Genomic DNA, 15,796 nt, shown 5'->3' on the forward strand with positions numbered 1-15,796 from the left:
AACGCTAACAAAACCAACCTAGTACTTATTATTTGCAAATGAAAATAAAAATAAGTTTTTCAAAGTTAATCAAACTGAAGTGAAATAAACAATTACTTTGTTTGTTAAGATGTTATAAATTTGAATTATAAACTTAAAAATAAAATTTCCTTTTTTGGTTCTTTTTACAAAAACCTGCATCATTACTGGTTTATTTAACTTATATATTTGTATGAATAGCTATGTTTGCCATAATGCGGTTTGCGCGCCAATTTTCGTTAGATCATTAATCAGGCCGAATAGTTTGGCCGAATTTTCGGCTATTCGGCCTCGCTCGGGGCCGAAAATACTATTCGTTGCAACACTAAAAATTACGGATAATTATCATAATACTAGCAAAGGAAATAAAATTCTTGATCATTTCGAATTCTACTAAATTTAATTTGCATTTTGAAGGCAGTATTTTTTTATTTATTTCGCAGCAGTTATATAGACATTTTTTAAGTTGTAAGTTGTGCTATTTGAAAATAGAAAAAAGAATCTAAATATTCAAAAATATGTATTACTTGGTCTGTAGACTAATGTAGGCCATTCGAAAATAAAATTACCTCGTCGGTGTGGCAAATGGAGCCGATGAGTGACCTGCACTACAGTACAGGGCTTGATGCGATAATGGGCAGACGATGGGACTTTGATGGGGTTATAATGGAGCTGTTACATGCGCCAACCGTCTCACTGCTCCAACCCCTTCGTTACCAGTAAAAATGTTACGAAACACCGTGACTTTTAAAAGAAATATACAATATTTAATAATATGTTTACTATGTCAACAAAGTAAGAAAAATATTAACAAGAGTATGACGTTTTATAGACAGAGGTATTCACATAATAAGTATAAGTAAGTAGGTATATTCTAACGAAATATTCACCTTCGAAATTACTGGTAATCAGTTTTATAGGATTTGTTTACATAGAACCACATTGTTTCTCACTAAAATTTTACTGTCTACTCCAATGCAAAATTAGCTAAATCAATTTGTTTACGTGACCTCTTCATTCGGAAACGAACTATAAAATTCCCATATGTTTATTTCTATACCCATGTTATTTCTAACAATGTGCAATATTTTTCTCAACAATTTATTTCCTTCTGCTACTTCAGAATCGTGGAACTTCTCTAAAACTGTCCTTAACCGAGTACCTTCAGAGAAGCTTTCAAAATTATCTTAAGTGCTTTAAAGGAGGTTTATTCCCAGTTGGTAGTTCCATGTACACAATTCCACATGGAACAATTGTAACCTCAGATTGACTGCATGTTTGATGCTAGAAGTCGTAATCAACTTCATGCAGCCGAGACGAGATGACTGCATGAAGTTGATAACGACTTCACGCATTAACTGCATGCAGTCGATCTCGGCTGCATGAAGTCTGTTTCCAAGTCTCGGATAAAGACATCACGCATTAACCGAAAACATGCAGTCAATCTGTCAGCAAGCAGCCTTAACATGTCATATTTATTCCCATTAGTTCCATGGGTAAATTAACCTGCGGTGAAACATTGTTCAAGCAGAACAGATATTGGAGCCACTGAAAGGTGGAACACTACCCTTCTATTAATGTTTCCGAACATATTTTAACTTGCTATGTTTACTAAATAAAACTCGTTATTTAGTATAATGAATGGTGTATAATATAATTATGGGAATAGGTCATACCGAGACATCAAAGCTGCACATAATAATATTTATAAATGCACCTTTAAAAGTGGTAACAGAAAGGAAGTTACACGGTATGTTCTGACTCTCGCTTGGGAGTGTGCAAGCACCATACAATGACCGCCTGTGTTCTTGCGGATCAATATTACCAACACTAATTAACCGATCTTCTCCTGTCGAATGTCCGCATTTAATCATGTGCTATGGTGTGTGTTATAACCGATTTTTTGTCACTTGGAGTCACTCAACAGCAGACACTGACGTTGAGTTCTGATGTTGAGTTCATAAAACATATTTTTGCTTCATGGAAGGGCTCCCTTAATCCTTCTAATGTATTATGTGCGACCTTTGAAAGGCATTTTAAAACATAATACATTGTTCAGGAAACTTCGCCGTGATGTCGATCTCGACAATGTCCAAAGGCCTGATACCAACGATACGAGATCGCCAGGGTTTACGATCAAAATGAGCGCCTCCAAGGTTTATATTATTCTAGGATCAATTCAAAGTCCATCTCTGTTTTTAGTTCGTATTAACAACTTACTTAACTTTGTGAAGGGTATAAAACATAAGATTATTCTTAATGCTCATAATACTTCCTTACCGTTTAAAGTTTATAGTCACCGATGCGCGTATATGACGATGTGATCAATGATATTTAGTAGCAGTAGAGCTCCTTGTGAAAGAGTTCGTCCAGGGAAGCACTGTCATCGTGCCTATTTCTGCCGCTAAGCATTAACGTGAAGCATAACTGGTAAAAATATGTCTCAGGGTGACAGACGCAGTGGCAGTGCCTCACAGATCATTGCGTTTTAAAGCTCTGACCAGCACTGAAACTGTTATGGATAGGCGTATGGCTTACCACCAGTTTATCTTATCACTTAAAATCATAAAAAAATAGACTATAATAGTACACTGCTTTACGGATAATGGCCTGATATTTTATAAGAAAAAAGCAGCTTATGTGAAATTTATATTATGTAATGTTCTATTATTTATAGAAACTTACATACATCTTAGATAAAAACGAAAAATCTAACCTTACAGATACTGTTCTATTTTTCGGTTTTACTTATATATAGTACTTTAAATCTAAATTGCAATAGCGTCCACATAATAATTACAGTCGTCACCATTGACCTACCAAGTCTTCACGATCTAATACGGCCGTTTTGATACCTGTCATCGCAACACAAGTGATGTGAATCAATAAACCAAATAGCTTCTTAATTTTATGACTCGTCGAATGTTGAGTTTATTTTTCAGGTTCATTGGTTTTAAATTGTAGATAGAATAATTAACATTTATTTAAGTATTATAAAGTTTAATAATATAATAAGTACAAAAGGAAAGCCTAGTAAGAATCTTTTGCGGGCTGTTTTAGTGCCTTCAGTTGTTTTAATGTCCCACGCACCGGGTCGAAACAATATCTATGTTCGATCTTTGTATTAATAATCATAACAGATTTTTGCATAGTCTCAACATTTACAATATTTATTGTATATGGGTTATTTTCAGGTAAGTCTTTAGTACTCAATTTTGGTGAGTACAAAAACTTACCAGAAAATTACTGATATTAATAATTATTTTTAATCATAAGTACATGTACATGTGTTACCTTGTAAGGACGTTTGCAATTTGAGTGCCGCTATTCTAGTTTTAAATTATTTATTTATTGCATAGTACACTACCAACATTTACTATATTGATTTCATATAGTAAATAAATTATTATTTATTAGTGATAACTTATAACTAATAATTTATCACTAATAATTTATCACTGATAAGCTAGACTCCTTAAAATACTATTTTGTTGGTTGTCGAATATATAATTCATAATTCATTTATTTATTGCAGTCATGAGGTTGATAAAGTGTACATTTTAAAAAATGCAGTACCTAGACATGAACTATGGTAGGGTACCGTAACATAATAAGCATTTATATTATTTATTCTAAACAAAAAACAAAAAATCTAATATAAAACTCAATGAACAAAATCAAACTAAGATTAAACATTGAAATGAAATTAAATTGAAATTTTTACACTTTACTACTACATTATCGAATATTAATTACATTTTATGTATTCACATTTTTACTTAATTTGTTGTTGTCCTTTGTTTAAACAAACCATTTTGTTATAAAACTCTTGCAACGAATTGAAGCATTTTAATATTACAAATTGTTTTAATACATGTTTTCGGTATTTATATGTTCTGGTATTTTATTATAAGTTTTTATTTTTAAAGGGACTAGTGTGTATTAAATTTATTTTGAAGTTGAGGTGGGCTAATCCTTGACGTGGACGTAAAGGTATATCGTAACGTGGTAACAAGCTTATGTTTTTTGACAAAAATACTTATTTCTAACATATACAAGGAATATAATGTTGTAATAAACGTTAACTACCTGCTCGTGATCACTCACTCGCTCGACAACCAATCTTAATGCTTTTCTATCGTTACTTTGTCACTAAAATTTAATTGTACCTACTATGTATTATATTTGTCTCCGCTCTATTTTTGAAGTATGAACAATTTTTCTTAATTTTTTTGTTTTATATATTATGATGAACACGCTTGTTTGTCACATGCAACATGATGTACCTACATATCCTTTTCTTATTTTCCTCCAAGCCATACCAGCACAACGCAGTAAAAGTTTACAATCTTTAAGAATATATTACAATTAGGGAGGAAATTCCGAAGATGGCGGGGCGAGTGTAAACAGGTCACAAGCCAGACTGGAGCGCCGCCAAATGTGGAAGAGGCCATGTGTGTCCCGAGTCCCGACATTTAATTCGGATGCCACACAAAACGGATTTAATTCTCTTTGTAAATACTTGAAATCTCCTGTTTACATTTACACGCAAAAAGCGTACACAATTTAGTTAAAAAAACTAATCATTTTAATAAATGTATTCACATATGTAACTCTACTCCACATACTTCTTTCTCGTTAGTGATGAAACAGATAATCATATTTTACAAAATAATCCGTAATCACTAAGCTTATACGAAAAGAACTTTGAAATCTCTAAATTTACATAGTTCAGTAATTTCAAACATATTTTTTCGTTTAAAACATTTTTTCATTTAAAATAAAAATAAACAAATCTCTCAAAGACGTTTGTTACATTGAAACATTGTAAAAAATTACATGCTAAGTTCCATAGCGTTATCATTGTGTTTATTCTAAGGCAATACATTCTTGGTGGCAAGACAAGTAAAATAGAGCTCCTTGTGAAAGTGTTCGTCCAGGGTAGTGCTTACCTGTTTCTGCCGCCAAGCAGTAATGTCAGCATTACTGTGTTCCGGTTGTGAAGGGTAAGGGTGCTGATGAAATTACAGGTACATGGGACTTGTCAACTTATGTGTCAGGGTGACGGGCGCAGTGGTAGTGCCCCTTAGATCTTTGCAATTTAAGGCTTTGAGTTGTACTGTAACTGTTATGGACAGGCGTGTAGCTCAGAATCAAGCGCACGACTTGTTCGTCCCGTCACTTGATGTTATAAAAAAAAGAGTCCTTTGATCCTCGGACCAAAGCTAGCTTCGGTGAACAAGGGATCATTTCATGATCAATCCAAACCTTAAGAATTATAACTATTTTTGCAGTTAAAGCTGAACGGAATTCTAATTATTGCCTACTTTCGTTACATGCGTAAATACTCTATCTCTAACAAATATCCTTGCATAAATTTTTCGTATTGTGGTAAGTAATTAGCATTCTTCCGTTTTGAAAAACGTCTTTCAAAACGGAATTAATGAAATTTGAAAACATTAATGATTAAAACAAAACAAGAGTTTTCGTGCTATTGGTATAAACTTACCTGGTAATAAACAAATAGGGTAGGAATAATGAGGTACAAAGACTGTAAGGTGAACTAAGGTGCACGCTAGTCGATGTCTGATACATTATGTATAAGCACAATGCTACCTGACTTTCAAACAAATGTAACGCGGGTACAAGACAATCAATACAAGTACCAGAGCTTTGTTACATGTTCGGATCTTAGGCAAACGTTATCGGTGTGCCTACATAACTGAGTCAAAACATTTTTGATACTTCTAATTTAAGTAATACTGTTTTGTTTTTGTGTGTATACTGCACTTACAAAATTTAGAAAAATGGAATCATCATCGTTATTATTATTAGTAGCAGTAGAATACCTTGTGAGAGTGTTCGTCCAGGGAAGTACTCCCACCTTACGTACTTCTGCCATGATGTGAGCATTAAGTTTCCTGTTTTGAAGGGCTAAGGGTACTGGTAATATTACAGGCACATGGGACTTGACAGGCTCAGTTACCCTCAGGTATTTACGATTTCAAGCTCTGATCGACACCGCAACTTCGTTCGTTCGTCCCGTCAGTTGGTATCACAAGAAAAAAATCCAACGGGCAATATACACACGTATAATCACGTGATTATACGTCGAATTTCAGGAACAAGTTTCACTTTGTTATGTATGTTACTAATTATCGCCTTTTTTATGTTAAATGGTGTCCCCAGGGGCTATTATAGGGCTAAATTGGTCAAACCATTTCAATCCCTCAATTATAAAAACACGATAAGGTTAATGATAACGCAATCGTTATAAACGTTACAAACAATTTATCTCAGATAATAAGTAATAAACGCACGAAAGTAGTTCTCTCCACTTTCACCTCGTTATTATAGCACATATTATAGCTTTCGTAGAAATTTATGAAACTACAGCTATATAGGTAAATGATAAAAATAAACCAATTTCCAATCGATTAAACAAATGGAACCACTTAGACGAAGTTATCCATCTACATACAAAACAAGTACGGCACACGTCTACCAGGCAAACAACAAAGGGTGGCAGTTGGGCCTAATAGTCGAGGTATTTGTTCAGTATTTGTTGATCGACCCCTCAACCTACTACCCTGCCACCGTCTTACTTGATAATTCTTTGAAACAAAAATATCCTAAACTGTAAATACGTTCCCTGATTTGAAAAATGTGAACAATGTGAAAACTACTTAGGTACATTATCGTACATCACTTAGTTGGGATACCTAGGCACTATTAAAAGGTGACGAATTAAAAATCTTTAAGGCAAATTTCCATAACACAACTGCTTTAGTTACTTACTTTCAGATCAGAGCGACAACGTATGTGATGTTGTTTAATATTTTATTATTTCAATTTTTTTTTTATTTCCTAGTTATATGTATATTTTGTTGCCGATACTAAAATACTATATATGTATAGCTTAACCAAGTCTACCACGAACTTTCATGTGGTCAAGTGAGTAATGCTCCCAGTGACTAGATAGATATACCTATTAATAAAAAATGTAATTCTCAATTTTTTGTTCACTACAAACTCTTAATATACTTACTTACGTGTGTTACTAATATCGAATAAATGAGTGAATTGAAATTTCAGACTATAACAACATAATATTCCGTCATGTACGCACAGTACCTCATGGTACTTAATCTAATGAAACAAAAAAACCTAGATTGTGGACGTTCTACAGGCAATATTTTCAGCGAGTGTCATTGTGACACGGTATTCTTAAAATAATCTTCAAAGAAATCGTGAATAGCGAAATCGTTCCACCTACCTATTGCCAAACGGTCGGTGTTGGCCTGCCGAATGTCGAAGTTTCTTAAATGGGTCACTGGATGTCATGCACTTACACAAATCGATGCAAACTCACGACCTTCTAGAATATCTACAGCTTCTGGAGTGCGTCTTTGGTCTAATCTCTATATATTATACTTTATCACAGTTTATCACAACAGGTGCAACTTCTTGTCCCATTACGTGGTATCGCCCGATCCTTAGTCTTCATTAACGATATAAGTTTATTGCTTTTAAATTTATGAATGAATGTTTACCTCCCTCAAGCGACCTTGAGGAGGGCGGTAGGAGGGCATATCCTTTGTTCCTTCCCAGCTATCGATTCAAGTACCATGTGCTCCCGCGCTACTGTCGGTCCACCAGCACTTCCTTGGGTTGGGGTGATGCGGAAGAATCACAGGTAGTTGGAGCAGAATACTAGAAAGAATTATTGGGTACTTGGTTGTGCCGTACTGACAGGTAAAGAGATCGGTGACAGGGTATACCGGGTAGTCCAGGTACTGCGATCGAAGCAGCGCTACGGAGCGCGATCGGCGGTCGGCGGCGGTCGGTAGACGACAGGCGACGAGCTACGAAGTTCGGAAAGGGCGGCGCGGAGCGCGCGGGCGCGGACTTCCCGAGACTGCCGATTGTGCGCTGCCGCTATTTGCGCCCGCTCGCGGCCGCCCGCTGCCGCCCGCCGCGCCGCCCGCCCCGTACGCAACCGCCCGCCCAGAGCTTTCTCTGCGCAGCATATCAACAAAAGCTTTCAGCTGCCACTGAGTAATGTATTGTACATTTCGTTTAAAATAGCACAACTTGACCCATCTAAGACATCTTAGATACATATATAGCAGCAAAACAATATTAATTAGGTAAGGTGACGCATACACTTTTAGGTTTTATTTGCCTAGAACAAAAGTTAGAATGTTTGGTCCTTTACTTTAATTTTAATACGTTGAAATGTACTTACCTCGTACTATAAAAAAGAAATTACCCATATGTACAGTTTAACGATTCCTAAGCAGGCTGATAGAAACAACAATATTCATACGGTGCCTTCGTTTCAATACGAATATTCAGATAGAAGAAAGAAATTGTTTCTCAGAAGAAGGGAAAATTTAACGTACGACAAAATGAATCTACCTCTATACTCAAAATATGGATTAAAACGATAAGTGCCACGTTAGTAAAAACAGCGACTACAAACTATATTTTCGTCAGAGGATCCTAACTACTTTAGAAGCTTTAAAAAGCGCGCGATTATAAACTGCCATCACTTAAATTTCAGCTAGAAGTTGATTATTTATAAGCATTTATTTTCTGTAGGTGTAAGTGAAAGAGTGGACGATTATACGCTACTATTACTTCCTTATTTATTTCTATAAATGTGTATTATTAAACTGTAACTATGATAAATTTTAATAATTATAAAAACAAAAGAAAGCTGCTCTCCAATTATTTTAATCAATTTACTAACCATTACATAATTTCAGATTCGGATGCCCGTACTCCGAATCTGGCTCTCTATTATGTTATAAATATTACACATAGGTCAATGATATTATTTGATAGGTCCATGATATTATACAATACAATACTTTTACTGGATATTTAATTGTTGATCATAGAATAATATTACTCCAAGAAGTAACAGTTGCCTACAATAAAAGCCACCACTTAAAATTTACTTTGCTTTCTTAGTAGGTCAATGTCTTTCTACATGGACGAACGAATATATGCACCTTACCTTTGAAACTTCTGAAAAATTATTAAAAAGACTACTCCTGTATTATATATACATTCCTATTTGTATCCATTTTAAAAATGTATGCAATGATCTTAATAGAAGATAATTGAGTGTATATATATTATAATTTACGTGTATATATTATATTGATGAATTATACATAAAATATGGCAATACTTAGCTAATGTTACACATGGATAGGTGTGTACGTACTACGATAACATGTTTTTTTCATATGGCCTTACGTAGAGCATTTAACCAATGTCAAAGTTAGGGAAACAAGGATATGGGAAAAACAGAACGGACCGGATTTTGGAATAGGAAAAGGGATGTGGTTTTATAACGGCACATGGCTAGTGCTGACCCTAAAACCTTTCTATCGAACCAATATCAAAGTTTTCTTTGTTGTTTTTTAATAATAATAAGTATTCATTTCTTAGGATACGAGACGTCACAATTATGAGTTGTTATGTTATATTATGATTAATAGCAGTAAAGCTCCTCGTGAAAGAGTTCGTCCAGAGTAGTACTGCCACCTTACCTATGTCTGCCAAGCAGTAATGTGTACATTTCTGCGTTCCGGTTTTGAAGGGTAAGGGTGCTGGTGAAATTACAGGCGCATGGAACTTGTCAACTTATGTCTCAGGGTGACGGGTGCAGTGGTAGTGTTGCAATTTAAAGCTCTTCTGAGTGGCACTGTAAGTGTTAAGGACAGGCATGTAGTTTACCATCAGGCGCACGACTTGTTCGTCCCTTCACTTATGTTATGAAAAAATTAACAATGGCTGTCATGATGATCTCCACTCCATGTTTTAAGTCTGTTAGACGAAGGAATCCCTTTTGAATGTAATTCATAATATTTCTTTTTCTTTATTTAATATTAATTGTAAATAATTTGGGATGATGTCATTTTACACAGTAAGCCGGCTTTCGGGCAGGTCTTGTTTCCTTGACATCATTGATTGCATACAATACTATTTCAGTTTGAGTGTGTTCGAAACATCGTAGATTTAAATCTATTTTTGTGTGTTTTCCTTGCATGTTATGGCAACTATAGGTAGTGCTTTTTAGAATTAAAACGCGAAATTATACGAATCTCGAACTAAAATACCTGTATCGGCCCGTTCTAAGGAATCCCGAGTCAATCCAAGCACGCCGCCTCAAATTGCCTATCCTCTTTGTGGCGGCCATATTTACAGAAACATAATTCAACTTCATGGTACCAAAAAAGAATATTGTACCAAGACTTGGCTGTATGGTGTAAAACCTTTGCCTTTTCCTTTATGGAAAGAAGAAAAAAAACAGAATGACAGAATCGTGACAGAATGCACATTCGTTACGTTTCCGCCACTCCATCGATGACAGATATAAAGTTTTTCAGTACAATTTTGCCAAAAGCGCGGTCGATCGATCCGTATCGGCGTAAATGATTTTTCCATTTAGTTAGTATCACTTTTTGTAATTCATACTTCCAGGTAACACTTTACGTATTTCTATTCCAACATGGCACACTGGAAACTTTGTCGCCTTAATTACGGCACAGAAAAGTTTGATATGTTCGAAGGCGAGGATGTTACGGTTGGAAGAGGAGTTCATAACACGATAGTGCTCTCCAGCATTGTAATTTCAAGGAACCACTGTGTCATCAATGTGCAGAGAAACCAACTTATTATTACTGATTTGCAGGTAAACTTTAATTGACGATCCATTGTTGAATTGTTAAACCGTACTTGGAACGATTTAACCATAGCTTGGTCTTCCGTTTACTAAATGTTACGGCGTCAATATTATCTTTGAAGAAATATTACCAGGTACAGGGCTCACGCATTAGTACGAGTTTTGATTGTAATTGATTCCCAAGTATCAAGGAGCAAAACATGCATTAATCTTTTATTTTTATTGCTAAGTTAGATTTACATTGACCATTTCTTGATGAGCTATGTAAAAGCAATAACAAATTTTACAAAATATGCTTATTCGCTGTAAGTACATTACAGTTATTAAAATATAATGCAAAATCATAAGTTTGGTAAATGACAGTAAATTGTTGTAAGCATTCTATTTAATTTTATCATGATGAGCTAACAAATCTGAATTCTCAATGAAAAACATACTAACATGAATTACTTGAATATTTAATTTTGTTGAGCACTTTGTACGGTTTGTTACAAATTAAAGGTAAGTTGTCTTTTTCTTGTGTAATTTATATTATTTATTTGTTATAATTACATCAGGGTACTCAGACCTACATAATATCTAAATTAAAGACTAAAATACATCTAGTAAAATATAAGAAATAAAAACTAATGTACTCAAATTGCACTGTTGGCGATATATGGCACGATCTGGTGTCAGGTAACCAGTCACGGAATTGCCGATATATAACTTAATTCAACCAAAACTCCTTCATAAAGGGTGACAGATGTCCTATTGGCACTCTCACCATAAAGAAATGAAAATTCACATTATGGCAGGACTCCGAATGCTTGACTCTCAGGACGCATTTGGTTTTTAGTCTACTGTACTTCACTGTCACTTCAGACTTCTTGGAGCATTGCAGTTGCTTCAGCAGCATGATTAGTATGGCCGGACGCAGTAGAGAGTTTAGTCATAGTCATATATTAAATTGTCCCCTAGACTAGTATTGTCACATAGTTAATTTATGTACATTTCATACTTATGTCAAATAATAATAATAACAATAATAACTACAACTTTATAATTAAAGTCCAGGAAATAACATTATATTTCATGCTTAAGTCAAAAATAATGATAATCTACAAATGATGTAGGCTTTACAGTGTAAACAATATTAAATTTGATGCCAATAAATAAATATATATATATATATTATTATTATCAGTAAAAAGTGGTTTAATTTATAAAAAGCGTTTTCTGCAAGGTACTTTTTAAGAAAGTTTTTAAACTTTTCTGTTTTTTCATTTATGTGGTTGGGTACAGCATTAAATATTTGAATTGCCATTAAATGGGGCCCTGACCTGTACAAACTTAGAGGAGAGCATAGAGAACGGCAATCCTGTGGCACAAAATGTGATATAAATTTACACTAGCTAATTTAAAATATTTTGTGTTAAACTTAAATTCTATTTGTAAAGAAATACAACTTTAATCAAATCATTTAAAATGTTGAGCTTCCATCCATGTATGATGTACTGATTGTGTTTGCAGTTATGTTATTACACACAGCCAAATTAATATAAATGTGATTAAAGCTACAAGTCATTTACTATTGTTGCTATTATGATATTGCAGATGGTCTCTGTAGTCGTTTTTTGATTTACTTTTTCTGATTTCTTGGATTCTTTATAGATAGGTAACTAATAATAGCTATTTATACTTACTTAATATTTTTACTCACCAATATGTAAAAAGTAAATGCTGTGAATAAAACACATTTAAAAGTGACAAATGATGCAATTAGCTTTTATGCTTTTGTGCTAAAAGGTTATTACTTTAAATACAATTTTGATATACCACACTGAAATTCCTTTTTAGGAAATGAAACTCCATCAAGACTAGATTACATAATAAGAAAGTTATGAGCTTCCGAAAATCAAATTTTTCTCAAAACTTGAATTTCTGGCTAGCGTTTTTCACAGAAATTACAGACATACTCTGTAATATTTATTATCTGTAACATGCAAAATGGTACGAGTCTTTCATTTTAAACTTTTTTTCCAGAGTTCCAATGGAATTTATGTCGGTCCAAACAAAATACCTCCAAATAGACCATATACTATAACAGAAACTGATATTATAGGAATTGGATGGACACTGGGAGTGGTTCTCACAGGAACGAATATCCAAGATCATGAAAAGTTTGTGTTTAAGTTAGTCAGGGAAGCACCTAGTCCTCCTGTTATAGACAGAATACAATTCCAAAGTGACAATGAAAATACAAATTTACAATCTCCTATAAGACAGACAAAACATCCACCAAAGAGAAAGGTGGAAGAGGCTGTGTCGGACACAGCGCCAAATGAAGTCATTAAAACTGAAAAACCTGAAGTAAAAAATGGCATAATAGTTATAGACAATGTAATCAACATATTATCAGATAGTGACAATGATAACCAGCTGTATCTAGAAAATGTAGCCAAGAAAACAAAACTCGATTTGTATTGTGAGGAACTTCCAAAAACAAAGGAAGCTATTATCAAGGTTGAGCGGGATGATCTGGAATATGATGCTTTTCAAGTGAAACAAGAGCACCAGGTTTATGCCGATGATCCCATTTATATTGATAGTGATGATAGCCAAGATGAAGAGTCTGTGCAATGGTTGATGAGGCTCTCTCAGAGCTCACCAGGCAAACCTTTCATTAAAATAAAAGAGACCAAAGCTGAAATCCACAATGAGGAAAGCTCGTATAGCCAAATAGAAGATGAAGATATATTTCACCATGACTTGATTTCTATACCATCTCAACCTCAAGAACATTCAGATTCAAAAGTGGATAGTTCTATTAAAGCCACTGCTGCTTCAAGACTACTAAAATTTGATGATGATGATGATGATGATGATGATGATGGATTGTTGAATGACTTGATTTCGCTTGATCACACAGCAAACAATGTACCAACTGTGTCTCCAAATACTGTTCAAACAGAGCAGGATGAAATAGATGGAATGAGCAGTAATTATTTAATTACTGATGCTGTGAGTACCAGTGTGGGCTATCAACAAGATAAAGGGAAAAGAGCACAAATGATTGATCCATTAATTTGTATACCTCGAAAGAAAACTGTCCCACCTGCTATTGTGAGTGAAAGTAAGTATATTAATTAGGACAAAAATTTATATGAAATTGATCTTTTACAGTTCTCCTTGCAGTTGCTCATGGTACTTTTTGTTTCAGGTAAATCTAAGAAAACTTCCTCTAAACACTATAAGGAGGGCTCTAAACACAGTAAAGAGAGAAGGCATTCATCATCGAAAAGACATATCACCAATTCACAAAAAGAGGAGCGCAAAAGGAAACTCAAAGAAATTGCCACAAAGAAAAAAGATCATGCAAATGGAACTGACAAGAGAGTTAATACAGATGCTAAGGATAAAGGAGTTTCCAATGTAAAGTTAACAACCATAAATAGAGGTGCTTTCCTTACTGACGCTGTACAAGTAGTCAAACCAATGAAGGGAAGGGACAGTCCTCAAAAACTAACCAAACCCAAAGAGAGGAGATCATCTCCGAAACCAATTAAACATGATAAAAGTACATCAAAAACAACTGATAGCAAACAAAAGTCAATCTCATTTGACTCTAGAGTACCTCTGAAAAGCTTGAAACCATTATCAGAGAGTGAAGAAAAACCTTTTTCGAAAGTGGAACCTTTACCACCGAAGAAGTCAAAGAAGACTGTTATGTTTTCAACAGAACCGCCTAAAGTCCACGTGTTTCAGATCGAAGAGGGAAACAAAATGAAGAGTACACAGTTAGTGAAGGCGTCATTGGACAATATAGGTATTAGGGCTATGCCATTCTTTTCCTTGGAAAAAGTCACTTTAATGAAAATTCTCCGATGGAACCCTCACTGGCTGGAAGAACAACTCATTAACAATGATCCACCTCCAATTCTTGGACATAGTAACCCACCTATGACCATCTTCCATTCCTTCAACAACCACAAACAATATATACAGTAAGTATTGTATTGAGTCATAATCTAGACGGGGCAATAACGGCTGTTTGTCAAAAATTAATTATACTGCAATGCCATTTTGCAATAACTATTATTGTAAACTAGTCAGATACAACATGACAATGATAGCGAATGAATATTGTGTAGTGATGCCAGGTGGTTACATTTCTTGCATATTTCGTAACTTTTGATCTTCTTGGATAATATGTATATAAGTAATTTTTATTATTAAGGCAGTTTTCTTAACTTTTGAGGAAATTCAACTACTTGGTACTTAGTGTAACGGGCTGGTGTCCGCAACTCGACGTCAAGGCGCCTATTCAACTATATTGTTATTGTAAATCTTTAATAGTTTACGAAAGCACCCAAATTAGACAAAAAGTAATTCAGAGACGGCGCAAACGAAATGAAATCAATCAATAACTGGTTATATAGCTTGACTAAAGCAAGTTACCTTTTTAATTTTTTTTTACAGTTACACTTTTTATTTAAAAAAAAACGAACTTGTAAAATGTAACTTTTGCACCACAAAAATTAATTTTTCTGGTAACGAAATGTAATTTTCGACTTTTTCAAGTGCCCTGGCAACACCACGACAACACTGATTATGTAGCCTGTTATTTGTGGGTCAATCGCGCATAAAGGCTTTAACGCAATGAAATGTTGAACTGTTATAAAGCTATTGTCATTATTGACTATAACAACGAAACAAAAAGGCTGATCGACACCAGTTGTATTTATTTAAATTGATTGATATTAAACTGCCTGTCGATATTAAATATTACAATTGACATATTCCAGTTGCATAAAGCACAAAATAGTAGTTTCAAATATGTGACTTATAACAATAAACAATATAATACAATGACCCATTAACAGTGGTAAAAATTTTTTTCTAGATAGAGGACGTTGGAACCACCCGTTTAAAATAATATTAGTTCCGCGAAAATCAATAGTTTAAAAATTACGACTTTATAATTATTAATACAAAGATCGAACACTCGGAAAAAAATCCTTCGATCCGGCCGGATTCGAACCGACTTCTTCTAGCTTACCGTGCCAGACGCTATACCAACTAAGCCACGGAACG

The 15,796-nt window shown here is 34.4% G+C and overlaps 2 protein-coding genes across 6 annotated transcripts in view; one reads left to right on the top strand and one right to left on the bottom strand.

Annotated features, from left to right (window-relative positions):
* The window catches only part of LOC113234107 (potassium voltage-gated channel protein Shab), a 74,407-nt gene extending 66,476 nt beyond the window's left edge, over positions 1-7,931 (bottom strand). For all 3 annotated transcript variants that reach the window (XM_026469362.1, XM_026469361.1, XM_026469360.1), the window contains exon 1: positions 7,295-7,931. The gene's annotated coding sequence lies outside the window, so the exon portion shown is untranslated. The remainder of the gene's footprint in view (positions 1-7,294) is intronic.
* The window catches only part of LOC113234106 (helicase sen1), a 95,983-nt gene that overhangs the window by 54,573 nt on the left and 25,614 nt on the right, over positions 1-15,796 (top strand). For 2 of the 3 annotated variants that reach the window (XM_026469359.1, XM_026469357.1), the window contains exons 1-3: positions 10,394-10,729; positions 12,746-13,835; positions 13,923-14,706. In XM_026469359.1, coding sequence (XP_026325144.1) covers positions 10,547-10,729; positions 12,746-13,835; positions 13,923-14,706 — 2,057 coding nt within the window. In that variant the 5' untranslated portion in view covers positions 10,394-10,546. Of the gene's footprint in view, positions 1-10,393; positions 10,730-12,745; positions 13,836-13,922; positions 14,707-15,796 lie in introns of those variants that run through there. The other variant, XM_026469358.1, reaches the window with a different exon arrangement.

The sequence above is a fragment of the Hyposmocoma kahamanoa genome, unplaced genomic scaffold (genome assembly GCF_003589595.1).
Source record: "Hyposmocoma kahamanoa isolate Upper Pololo Valley unplaced genomic scaffold, ASM358959v1 81, whole genome shotgun sequence".
In the NCBI taxonomy this organism is placed as follows: Eukaryota; Metazoa; Arthropoda; class Insecta; order Lepidoptera; family Cosmopterigidae; genus Hyposmocoma; species Hyposmocoma kahamanoa.